This window comes from Oncorhynchus mykiss, chromosome 24, assembly GCF_013265735.2.
Source record: "Oncorhynchus mykiss isolate Arlee chromosome 24, USDA_OmykA_1.1, whole genome shotgun sequence".
Lineage (NCBI taxonomy): Eukaryota > Metazoa > Chordata > Actinopteri > Salmoniformes > Salmonidae > Oncorhynchus > Oncorhynchus mykiss.
In genome coordinates this window covers 26,687,880-26,700,981 of record NC_048588.1, presented here as the reverse complement: position 1 = coordinate 26,700,981, position 13,102 = coordinate 26,687,880, and the positions used below count along the sequence as shown (strand labels likewise).

The following is a 13,102-nucleotide window of genomic DNA, read 5'->3' as shown; positions in this document are numbered from 1 at the left end:
GGAATATTTGAACTGTATTACTATAGCAGTCTTTTGGCTTAGAAATCAGGTGGATTTGGTTGCCTTCAGATGTGCAAAAGTGTTTCAGTATGACCGGTGTTTCTATTATTTAGACAGGCTGCATGGTGAGGTTTTGACTCCACTGAGCTACCCTTCGCCAGGTATACTCCTGCCATGGGCTTTCAATAGGAAGCAGATTTTTGAACATGTATGTCTGGGACTGGTACTGTCCCCTTATTTTTGGTCCCATATTGTGGCTAGTAGGTGGATGATAATACTTGTGCCACTGCAGTCCCTCTGTCTTTCACCCTCCCTTTTGCTCCCCCTCTCGTTCACTCATTTTCAGTCTATTGGCAGCAGAAATCATGCAGGAGGAGGGTGTATGTTGATATCTTGCGCGTGTGTGTGTTGCTGAGGGAGAGTGAGCAGCAAATTCTGTGGCGCTAGTCTTATTCCCTGTTCTATATACTGTGCGTGTGTGTCAGACTGATAGAGAGCGCATGGAAAACAGTCAGAAAGAGGTTGATAGATTAACCCCATTTAAAATGGTAATTTTGCGTGTGCTCAGACCTTTGGCTCTTAGGGAAGAAGCATTTTATTACAGAGGTACCTGTATGTGTTGCTCCCTCTGTCTGGGGAGTAGTAGATGAAGGGCTATGGAGCTGAAGGAGGCTTCACTGTCTGTCTCTGACCCCTCCATTCACCCCATCTATACCTACCTCTGGGCTGGGGCTCAATAGCCACACCTAGCTTCCTCTGGGCTGGGGATCAATAGCCACACCTAGCTTCCTCTGGGTTGGGGCTCAATAGCCACACCTAGCTTCCTCTGGACTGGGGCTCAATAGCCACACCTAGCTTCCTCTGGGCTGGGGCTCAATAGCCACACCTAGCTTCCTCTGGGCTGGGGCTCAATAGCCACACCTAGCTTCCTCTGGGCTGGGGCTCAATAGCCACACCTAGCTTCCTCTGGGCTGGGGCTCAATAGCCACACCTAGCTTCCTCTGGGCTGGGGCTCAATAGCCACACCTAGCTTCCTCTGGGCTGGGGCTCAATAGCCACACCTAGCTTCCTCTGGGCTGGGGCTCAATAGCCACACCTAGCTTCCTCTGGGCTGGGGCTCAATAGCCACACCTAGCCTCTCTCCTGTCTGTTTATCTCCACTATGAACATGTTATGCAGGTGCAAGGAAAGTTTAGCATTCACAAGTGCCCCATTCATTCAAAAGTGTAATGCTGAAACAGTAAAGGGCCTTCCCCAAACTGTTGCCACAAATTTGGAAACACAGAATCGTCTATAATGTCATTGTATGCTGTAGCGTTAAGATTTCCCTTCACTGGAACTAAGGGGCCTAGTGAAAAACAACCCCAGACCATTATTCCTCCTCCACCAAACTTTACAGATGGCACTATGCATTGGGGCAGGTAGCGTTTTCCTGGCATCCGCCAAACCCAGAATTATCCGTCGGACTGCCAGATGGTGAAGTGTGATTACATCACTCCTGAGAATGTGTTTCCACTACTCCAGGGTCCAATGGCGGCGAGCTTTACACCACTCCAGCCGACACTTGGCGATCTTAGGCTTGTGTGTGGCTGCTCGGCCATGGAAACACATTTTATGAAGCTCCAGGTGAATAGTTCTTGTGCTGACGTTGCTTCCAGAGGCAGTTTGGAACTTGGTAGTGAATGCTGCAACAGAAGACAGAGGTGCTACGCACTTCAGCACTCGGCGGTCCCGTTCAGTGAGCTTGTGTGGCCTACTACTTGGCAGCAGAGCCGTTGTTGTGCCCAGACGTTTCCACTTCACAATATCAGCACTTACAGTCGACCGGGGCAGCTCTATCAGGGAAGAAACTTGAACTGACTTATTGGAAAGGTGTCATCTTATGACAGTGACTCGATGAAAGTCACTGAGCTATTCAGTAAGGCCATTCTACTGCCAATGTCTATGGCTGTGTTCTCAATTTTACACACCTGTCAGCAACAGATGTGGCTGAAATAGCCTTATCCACTAATTTTAAGGGGTGTCCACATACAAAAGTATATACAAAAAGTATATAGTTTGGACACACCAAGGGTTTTTCTTATTTTTACACTATTTTCTACAATGAAGAATAATAGTGAAGACATGAAAACTATGAAATAACACGGGGAATCACGTAGTAACCAAAAGTGTTAAATCAAAATAGATATTTATATTTCAGATTCTTCAAAGTAGCCACCCTTTGCCTTGATGACAGTTTTGCAGAGTCTTGGCATTTTCTCAACCAGCTTTAATGAGGTAGTCACCTGGAATGCATTTCATTAACAGGTGTCCCTTGTTAATTTGTGGAATTCCTTTCCTTCTCAATGCGTTTGAGCCTATAGGCTACATGGCTGTGCCATGCACATGAAATCAAGTTATTTTGTTCATTAAAACAGACAAGACTCACTTACCCTGATCGTAGTCAACACACATTTTATAGTAAGCTAATAATATAACGGAATATAATAAAAATACAAATAATATTTTTCACACACAACTTGCGTCATACAAAAAAGTTATATTTTGAAAGCACGTTTCATCTCTTTCCTACCCTCACTCTGCTTTGTTAGGGAGCAGGCATAGGGTCTTACATTGAGAGTATCTTCATCATGATACCCATAGACCATCATACCAATCTATATTTTTAAAAGAATGTGAATCTGGTGTTCATATTTCACAACCTCTGCAGGCTTTTGGAGTTGCCTACATGCGATCCAGCAAAATAATTGGCCTACACTTGATTTAGGCTACATTATAGCATGCTAAATGTTTCTGTTCAGTGATAGATGAGCAAACAAATAAATTAAACTACACCACCTCCACTTATTATACCACCTCCACCAGAGAATTAAACAAATATACAGACAGATTCAATAACACAAAAATAATATTGATTGATTAAGACAAGTCACATACTTTAGGTAGGCAGTATGACAGGCTACTAAACTACTGAAGATAAACAAATTAAAAATCCACTTGTTGAGCTACATAACATGCTGGCAAAATGTTCTGATCAGTGCTAATGAATGAACCAACTAGACAAGATGATCATGAGCAGCACTCAGTTTAACTAGGCTAACATTTCCCCCAGCCTAATCCATATCCAAAAGGAAATTCAGGAAAAAATACATTCATTGGTTAATGAAGATTGCTTGCTGAAATAGACTAGTTGACCACGAGAGGATAGGCTATTACTTCAAATGTATAACAATTTGATGACTTTGGTTGTTTCAGTAAGCAACAATTGGAGGCCTTCAATTGCATTAGCCTACTTTATTCGTCATTCAGTGATATTTATTTGCACAGTAATTCTTTATTGATCCGTCTAGTTGTGGTTAAGAAAACAGTGCATGTGGTAGGCTATGCAAAGAGATCGGTGAAGTGACATGCCTTACAAAGTTTACAACTTCCAGGAGGATGGTAACAGGCTAGTAACGGGCACTGCCTAGACACCATCAAGAGTTTAAGAGTGTAGTGCATGCCAATGCCGCCTCAGCATAAAAGTTACATTTCACACTTTACCGCAATCATGATTAGGTCGGTTGTGAAAATAAAAGTTTAGCCTTTGATAACGGCAAATCCTTTAAGACAAAGGCGGAAAAATGTTGCCGGGATGCTAAACAGAATTATGGGAACAGAATTATACTGAACAAAAAAAAAACGCAACAATTTTACTGAGTTACAGTTCATATAAGGAACTCAGTCAATTGAAATAAATTAATTAGGCCCTAATCTATGGATTTCACGACTGGGCATGAGCGCAGCCATGGGTGGGCATAGGCCCACCCACTCAGAATGAGTTTTTCCCCTACAAAAGGACTTTATTACAGACAGAAATATTCCTCAGTGTCCTTAGCTGTCCGGTCTCAGTCAATCCCGCAGGGGAAGAAGCCAGATGTGGAGGTCCTGGGCAGTCGTGGTTACATGTGGTCAGTGGTTGTGAGGACAGTTGGACGTACTGCCAAATTCTCTAAAACGACATTTGGAGGCGACTTATGGTAGAGATATTCACGTAAAATTCTCTGCCAACAGCTCTGGTGGACATTCCTATAGTCAGCATGGCAATTGCATGCTCGCTCTCAACTTGAGACATCTGTGGTATTGTGATGTGTGACAAAATTGCACATTTTAGAGTGGCCTTTTATTGTACCCAGCACAAGGTGCACCTGTGTAATGGGCATGCTGTTTAATCAGCTTCACACCGTTTCAGGTGGATTGATTATCTTGGCAAAGGAGAAATTATCCCTAACAAGGATGCAAACAAATTTGTGCACAAAATTTGAGAGAAATAAGCTGTGTGTGTGCATGTATGTAACATGTCTGTGATCTTTTATTTCAGCTCATGAGACATGGGACCAAACTTTACATGTTGCATTTATATTTTTGTTCAGTATACATCATGGGTCCCTGATCTGTACTATACAGAAATGAATATCATTATTTTCATGGTGAGGTGACGTATCCTAAATAGCTAAACAGGTATAAGCAACATTGAGGCAATTATTATATACTGGCTATTATTCTAATGAGCTCTGCCCAAAAACAAGACCACATTTGGTTGATCTGGACTAGGCCTAAATGTTTGGACAGAACACTAGAGTAGAGTACACAGACAGACAGAGTCCAGACAGTTCACAGTCTTGGTTTGACCATCAGGAAGAAATAGAAAGAAAACAGTTATGAGCTGAACATAACAGTATGTCAGTGGAAGGGAGGACAGTAGCAGGAGACCAGTGGAAGGGAGGACAGTAGAAGGAGACCCAACTGTGGTTTCTGACTACTATGATTTCCCGTTATAGCCAATTGAATTGCAGTAATTCCTTTACTGATTTGGAAAAACAATTACGTGTTTTAATCACTTAATAATGAATAAACTTCAATTCAGAAAAACTATAACTAATTGGTAGGTCTACCTTTACTTGTTACTTCTGTGAACTTGCATTCTCTAACTAAATGTATAAAATACCTTAAAAGGTTTTTGGTAACAGAATTACAAGGAACAGTGTTGAGCAGTGTTTCTTAAACTTACAGAAGGCAAATCACTTCTCCAAAACTAAATAAAAGTGTTGATATTGGTTGGCAGGGGTGTGTTCTAATTATGTGTTCTAATGCATTTCTAATGCCTTTTAAAGACTTTCCTGGTAGATGTTGTCCAAGACCCCTTTTCCATCTGTTTGACAAGAAATCAAAGCGTTTCCTTATCCCTCATTTTCAGGATGGGAAATAGTTGAAAAATCATATTGTACACACACACACACACACCCTTAAATTTCTCAAAAACAGACTTTCATTTGACATTCTCCTATGAACTTCATGATGGTGCTCATTTGATCATATCTGGAATCCTCTATTGCCTCAAAACAATGTTAAGCAAGTTTCCCTTTCTCCTGCCATTAAAAGACATGCTCAGGGTCAAGGCGCTGTTGACCTCAAGAAAAAACAACCATTTTGCAAGAAGGAATGAGGTAGTGTTAGTTAAAGAGGGAAAGATAGAAGAACTGGAAGGAGTGTTTGAGACGAACTGAGGTAAAATGTAGTTATGGCTATAGAAGCTGACATCAAACAAGTTGGCGGCAACATAAAGCCAAATTGCCACTTAAATGACCAGCAGGCTAAGAACACTCGGTTACAAATTGCCTTGTGCCACAGCCAGACTCACACATCCACACACACTAGATTGACACTTCGTTCCCCTCACTTCCTTGGGTCGTCATTAGAATATTCTCACCAACAACAATCACTTGACATATTCTGACTGTAAATAGACCTTTGCTGCCACCAGACGTAACATTCATCTCCCCATATGTCATAATGGAAAGGAAAACTACGTCATCTACAGTTGAAGTCTGAAGTTTACATACACCTTAGCCAAATACATTCAAACCCAGTTTTTCACAATTCCTGAAATGTAGTCCTAGTAAAAATTCCCTGTCTTAGGTCAGTTAGGATCACCACTTTATTTTAAGAATGTGAAATGTCAGAATAATAGTAGAGAGAATGATTTAGTTCAGCTTTTATTTCTGTAATCACATTCCCAGTGGGTCAGAAGTTTACATTCACTCAATTAGTATTTGGTAGCACTGCAATTAAATTGTTGAACTTGGGTCAAACGTTTCAGGTAGCCTTCCACAAGCTTCCCACAATAAGTTGTGTGAATTTTGGCCCATTCCTCCTGACAGAGCTGGTGTAGCTGAGTCAGGTTTGTTAGCCTTCTTACACACACACACTTTCAGTTCTGCCAACAGATTTTCTATGGGATTGAGGTCAGGTCTTTGTGATGGTCACTCCAATACCTTGACTTTGTTGTCCTTAAGCCATTTTGCCACAACTTTGGAAGTATGCTTGGGGTCATTGTCCATTTGGAAGACCCATTTGCGACCAAGCTTGGACTTCCTGACTGATGTCTTGAGATGTTGCTTCAATATAGCCACCTAATTTGCGTCCCTCATGATGCCATATATTTTGTGAAGGGCACCAGTTCCTCCTGCAGCACAGCACCCCCACAACATATTTCCACCCCCGTACTTCACGGTTGGGATGGTGTTCTTCGGTTTGCAAGCCTCCTCCTTTTTCCTCCAAACATAACGATGGTCATTATGGCCAAACAGTTTTATTTCATTTGACCAGAGGACATTTCTCCAAAAAGTATGATCTTTGTCCCCATGTGCAGTTGCCAACCATAGTCTGGCTTTTTTATGGTGGTTTTGGAGCTGTGGCTTCTTCCTTGCTAAGCGGCCTTTCAGGTCATGTCGATATAGGACTCATTTTACTGTGGATATAGATACTTTTGTACCGGTTTCCTCCAGCATCTTCACAAGGTCCTTTGCTGTTGTTCTGGGATTGATTTGCACTTAATTGATTTGTCATAATGGAATTCATGTCATGTACAAATCACAATGACCACTCTCCCGCCTTCAAATCTGCAGCCATGTAAAGTTCCAGAGTGGCCTGACAGCGATAGCTATGACAGCTATATGACAGCTCCATTGCTCAGCACTGAAGGAGAACAAACATCAGTCAGTGTGTCCCAAGGTTGTCCTGTGGCTCCGTCCTGCCTTATCTATCAGCTCTAATAGTTCTTATCCTGACCCACTGAACAATTTCCCCTCCACACACACACACACACACACACACACACACACCACAAGCTGTAAGCCATCAGGCTCTAAGCCTCTACATGGTCGGAGAGGGCCAACGGACATTTAGGGATGTCTAGGGACATCGCGTCACCTGCAGGCTAACCCCATTAACGCCCCATTTGGCTTTCATCCGAAAGCCAGAGCTCTTGGACTTCCACTCATAAAACATGCATGTCAAAGTGGGCCAAATGATCATAAATACTGCTGTGAAGGCGAATGAGTGACAGCGTGCAAACGAGAGCGAAAGCACGCGAGAGAGTGTGTGAGCAGGTGTGCCTGAGAGGAGACAGGAAGATTGACAGTGGACTGTGTGAGAAGCCGTAAGAGGATAGAGACGGATGGTACCTGGAACTCAAAGAGACAAGGTGATAGAGGGGGGGGCGGAGAAAACAAGTGTAGCAGAATGCCATACACTAAATGGAGGGGTAGACAGCTGAGGGCCACCCTTTGCTGTTTATCAACCATTTTATTCTGTCGGTGATGGTCCCACTTTAAATTAACCAAAACGTATCTAGAGCATGCATATAGTCTTCATAAGCATTCCTACATTTAATTATACCATAGATGCTTCACAATAATGTATAAGGAAAGTCTTACAACATAAAGGGTGACATACAACACTGAATGGAAGTGGGACAGTTTACATGTGTATTATCACTTTCATTAGTGGGACAGCTTGTTTGTTTGTTGTGGTGTCGTGATATGGAACTAGCTACAGTAGTCTCTTACAGTTCTGCCCCACATACGAAGCCCACACAACCACCGCCGCTGCCAATGTGGCACAATGGAACTGTGTCACAGTGACTCACAGTGTAGCCAAAGACGTGGGGAATAGAGAAAGGAAGAAGTCAGAGAGAAAAACCGAGGGGGGTACAGAGAGGGACAAGCGAGAGGGACAAGCGAGAGGGACAAGCGAGAGGGACAAGCGAGAGGGACAAGCGAGAGGGACAAGCGAGAGGGACAAGCGAGAGGGACAAGCGAGAGGGACAGGAAAATGTAATCGGTTCAGTGACTCTTCAGAGATAGGAGCACAGAGAGCCCGTTGGAGAGCGAGCAGCAGCCGAGCACAAGACCCAGCAAGGGTGACAGAGTGCCCAGCGCTGAATCAGCAAGCAGCTCATTGTGTAATCTCCCTCACATACAGGCACACCCACACACAGTTTAACAGCAAGGGGGAAGTCTCAGTAAAAATAAACTATAATTAGATGAAAAACAGGCCCAACTGCTCTTTTCAGAAGTTACGGTTGCACGCTTCAGTGGGCCTTTACATTTAAAGTATCTGAGCTAATATGTAGCCCAGGATGGTCTGTTCTAGGCTACATATTAGCAAGATACTTTAACCCTAAAAGCACCGACAGGAGTACATTTTGATCCCAAGGGATCAAAAATGTCAATTTAAAAAAATATATATATATATTTTTTATCCTTCTTAAATGTTAGTACTGTCATGCAACTAGTAACTGACAAAAACACACAATTTACCATGATTTCTGTGTTAATATGAAGGAATTACCAATGATCTATTTTGCATACTAGTGGTGCATAGCTAAATTGAAAATCTGGACTCAGTAGTAAACTGTGATAAAAGCACCAAATTTGACAGAGGAAGATGTATGGACCCTGAAAATATTTACCACTACAACCAAAAAATGTAAATACATATTTAGCTTCCAGCCAATGTCTTTATACCAAGTCAAGAGTCTCATATCTCAAATGCAATTGGAACAGCATTTTGGCAGATCTTTAAAAAAAATGTTTAGACTATAAATAAAAATGGCTCAGGTCAATTGTCCAGGAAAATAAAATCCCATTGCAAAACAATGCTTTTTAGCCTATTCATTGATGTAAAAACCAGTCAATGGAAATACATGCTACCAGTCATGCTTATCGGTCTATAGATTAATTTGTATAATTTAAATGGTATTAAATTGCTGCATGTGTAATTTCATTAGCCGTTATGTATATCACACACACACACAGCATACAGACACAGAGCCTATGTGGAAAATCTGCCAGACAGCGCAAAGCAGCTGCTACAGCTTCTCAAACAGATCATTGTGAAACGTGTTATTTAAAAGCCCAATTATTTTATATTATAAAAGACTACCATATGCCATTGAAACCAGTAGCCTATTTCTCTCATGATCTATTGGTTTTCAAATCAAATTATTTTCATTTTCCAGTAGCCAAAGGCACATCCTAGTCCTAGTTTAAGGACCACTATTGTTTTCACTATATATTTTAGCTCTTGGGGATGTTATTCGAAAACATAATGTTAACTTTCACTGCTATGCGGATGACACACAGCTGTACATTTCAATGAAACATGGTGAAGCCCCAAAATTGCCCTCGCTAGAAGCTTGTGTTTCAGACATAAGGAAGTGGATGGCTGCAAACTTTCTACTTTTAAACACAGACAAAACAGAGATGTTTGTTATAGGTCCCAAGAAACAAAGAGATCTTCTGTTGAATCTGACAATTAATCTTAATGGTTGTACAGTCGTCTCAAATAAAACTGAAGGACCTCGGCTTACTCTGGACCCTGATCTCTCGTTTGAAGAACATATCACAACCATTTCAAGGACAGCTTTTTTCCATCTACGTTACGTAGATGGAAAAAAGCTGCCCTTGAAATGGTTGTGATATGTTCTTCAAACGAGAGATCAATGGTTGCAAAAATCAGAAACGGTCTGTCCAAAAATTATGCAGAAAAATGTATCCATGCTTTTGTTACTTCTAGGTTAGACTACTGCAATGCTCTACTTTCCAGCTACCCGGATAAAGCACTATATTAACTTCAGTTAGTGCTAAATACAGCTGCTAGAACCCTGACTAGAACCCCAAAATGTGATCATATTACTCCAGTGCTAGCATCCCTACACTGGCTTCCTGTCAAGGCAAGGGCTGATTTCACCTAACCTACAAAGCATTACATGGGCTTGCTCCTAGCTATCGCTCTGATTTGGTCTGCATACCTACACGTACGCTACGGTCACAAGACGCAGGCCTCCTAATTGTCCCTAGAATTTCTAAGCAAACAGCTGGAGGCAGGGCTTTCTCCTATAGAGCTCCATTTTTATGGAATGGTCTGCCTACCCATGTGAGGTACGCAAACTCGGTCTCAACCTATAAGTCTTTACTGAAGACTCATCTCTTCAGTGGGTCATATGATTGAGTGTAGTCTGGCCCAGGAGTGTGAAGGTGAACGGAAAGGCTCTGGAGCAACGAACCGCCCTTGCTGTCTCTGCCTGGCCGGTTCCCCTCGTTCCACTGGGATTCTCTGCCTCTAACCCTATTACAGGGGCTGAGTCACTGGCTTACTGGTGCGCTTTCATGCTGTCCCTAGGAGGGGTGCGTCACTTGAGTGGGTTGAGTCACTGATGTGATATTCCTGTCTGGGTTGGCGCCCCCCCATTGGGTTGTGCCGTGGCGGAGATCAATTAAATTCAAAGCAGTGCACTCAAACACTCCACTGGTTACATAGACTAAACCAAGTGGGGAAACAGCTCAGATAGGTGCAACATGCAGCACATTACAAGTTCCCCATTAATAAGCATTTTGCCTCAGGTGGGGACCACCTGTTGAGCCCCTGTCAAGTCCAAACGAGAACATGTCAAATATCCTCTTTGAGACTTGACACTCACTTCCCCAGAACAGGTCATCATTAATTAATATTCAACATATGACAACTGTGTGTTAAGAACCTGGGGAGTTCTTGTCTATTAATCCTCCTCGCATTATGCCTCAATCCAGCACCACGAAAAAATAGTCACCCACGAAAATGTCGATGCAACCCACGCACACAGTCGCACTAGGCACATAGCGGCACTGACTACTGTATTGTTTGAAGATGAGAACACAAGTTATTCGTTCACGGAATAGCTCGCTATTACACCAACTATTAGTACCTCGTGCAGCCTACAGTATGCATTGAGCTGCGGTGATGAGAGACATTGTTCTGGACAAATCCAGATGTGTTCTCACAATAGCGCCTGATAAAGACTGTATTTTTTGTATGTGAATAACTGAACGAGATTATACCCATTCAATTGTGTTTTAAAATACAATTTATTTGACAAACCATGAGTGAAATTCATAAACTTCTGTCATAACCATGTCGTCACCTCTCATTTGATCAAAACTAGGCTAACCAGCCCAGGCGCAATCTGAGGAACACTCAACTTCTCTAAAGAGAACAGAATTGAGCGTTCTTCAGCTACACAGGTGCGAGCATAAAACTTGTAACCCGTTCTAGACGGTAAAAACTGTGAACTAACCACATTTGATCAAACAGGCGCCACGGCCAACACACACCGCCATCACTTTGTAACGAAGTGAAGTTGAAGTGGCAACAAGTTCACTTACCAAAGTTTGTTCATACTGTAGCGCGCGCTGATCGTCGCGGGCCATGGCTGCGTTGTGTGGCTCGCGCTACCGGTAGAAGTGACAGAGAGACTGGGTGAGGAATTATTTTGAGCTTGCAGTGAGACACAAGTACTCTCTCGTTTGCGCGTGATTAATTAATGTGTCATGAAGTTGATGTCATTCACGAGATTAACTCAAAAGTGCTGCATAACAGAGTTCCTTGATTTTATATCCCAAAATCTCTTCCAGGATCCACACAGAAGCGGAACTTCGTGGCTTGGACGACACACCCCTCTAGCTCGTTCAAATGGTACAGTCTGTCCTCTGGAGTTTTTTGAACAGTGAAAGTTCAGGATTACGCTGAATGTTAGCTAAATATTTTAAATGCTTGCTTGCACCTTGACGTTTTGTCAGTCAAATATATAATTGAAAGATAAAATAACAAAATACTAAACTATCTACGCTGTTCTGAAATGTTAGATATTTTTGTGTCTGTGTTTTATTTTCAAGGTGTCGTGATTGCTATTCAGTGGAGTCATGGGTAACTTGGATACGTGCAGTGTCTGAAAGTGGGCGGATCAATAGTAGTGGATGTACGGAAAGCGAATCAGCTATTTGGCCAGATTTGTTGCCACTCAAGACCGTTTTGCGTGGCTGATTGGGATGCAAGACGAGTCGATTTCTGACAACTGTAGTGTTTAAGCTAAGCCTAACCCTTTTCCTAACTTTAAGCTAATTCTCCTAACCTGACACGTTAATTATCTTAATGTGCTACGCATTTAAGCTACACCTAACCTTAACCTCATTCTCCTAACCTGCCAGGTAACTAAGCCTAACCCTTTTCCTAACTTTAAGCTAATTCTCCTAACCTGACACGTTAATTATCTTAATGTGCTACGCATTTAAGCTACACCTAACCTTAACCTCATTCTCCTAACCTGCCAGGTAACTTATCCTAACCTGCTATGTTCATTCTCCTAACCTGCTACATTAGTTATCTTAACCTGCTATGTAAACATTAAGCTGACCCGTGGTGCACCTGGCTATGGCTGGTCTAACCAATAATGGAGCGCTGATGTTACACCTATCCAGAGTATGTGAGAGGAGTGAAGAGCTGAGCATGCCCAACTTGACTGGAGCTCAGAGCGAGATTCCCAAAAGCTGTAGCTTCGGCCTTCTAGCCTGCTCCAATTTCACTCCAATAGCGCTTCAGTAGCACTCACTTCACCAGCTCAGGGCATGCTCGGCCCAGCGTGCATTTTCAGTATACTTGTGTGCTGCTATAGCCCCTTGAAACTGATAAAACAGACAGGTGCAAAATCAAGGTGACTTACAAAGATGAGGACCAAGAGAGGTAGTGTACACACAACTTAAGAATCATTGTGGAATCTGAAGAGACACATGCCGCATGATGGTGCACTTACTACATCCACACGCTAAAATAAAGGACTGAGGTGGGTAGCTAATTAAGTCTGTCATTGTAGCAAAGTATTTTAACAAAAATCTGATATCTTAAAAGTTTACTTCATTTTTGTTCTATTATCTATACCAGTGGTTCCCAAACTTTTTATAGTCCC

At 42.4% G+C, this 13,102-nt stretch overlaps 1 protein-coding gene across 2 annotated transcripts in view; it reads right to left on the bottom strand.

Moving 5' to 3' along the window:
- The window catches only part of LOC110504090 (chloride channel protein 2), a 198,402-nt gene extending 186,351 nt beyond the window's left edge, over positions 1-12,051 (bottom strand). Inside the window, exon 1 of one of the 2 annotated variants that reach the window (XM_036961146.1) lies at positions 11,526-12,051. In XM_036961146.1, coding sequence (XP_036817041.1) covers positions 11,526-11,570 — 45 coding nt within the window. In that variant the 5' untranslated portion in view covers positions 11,571-12,051. The remainder of the gene's footprint in view (positions 1-11,525) is intronic. The other variant, XM_036961147.1, reaches the window with a different exon arrangement.
- Positions 12,052-13,102: the final 1,051 nt, after the last annotated feature.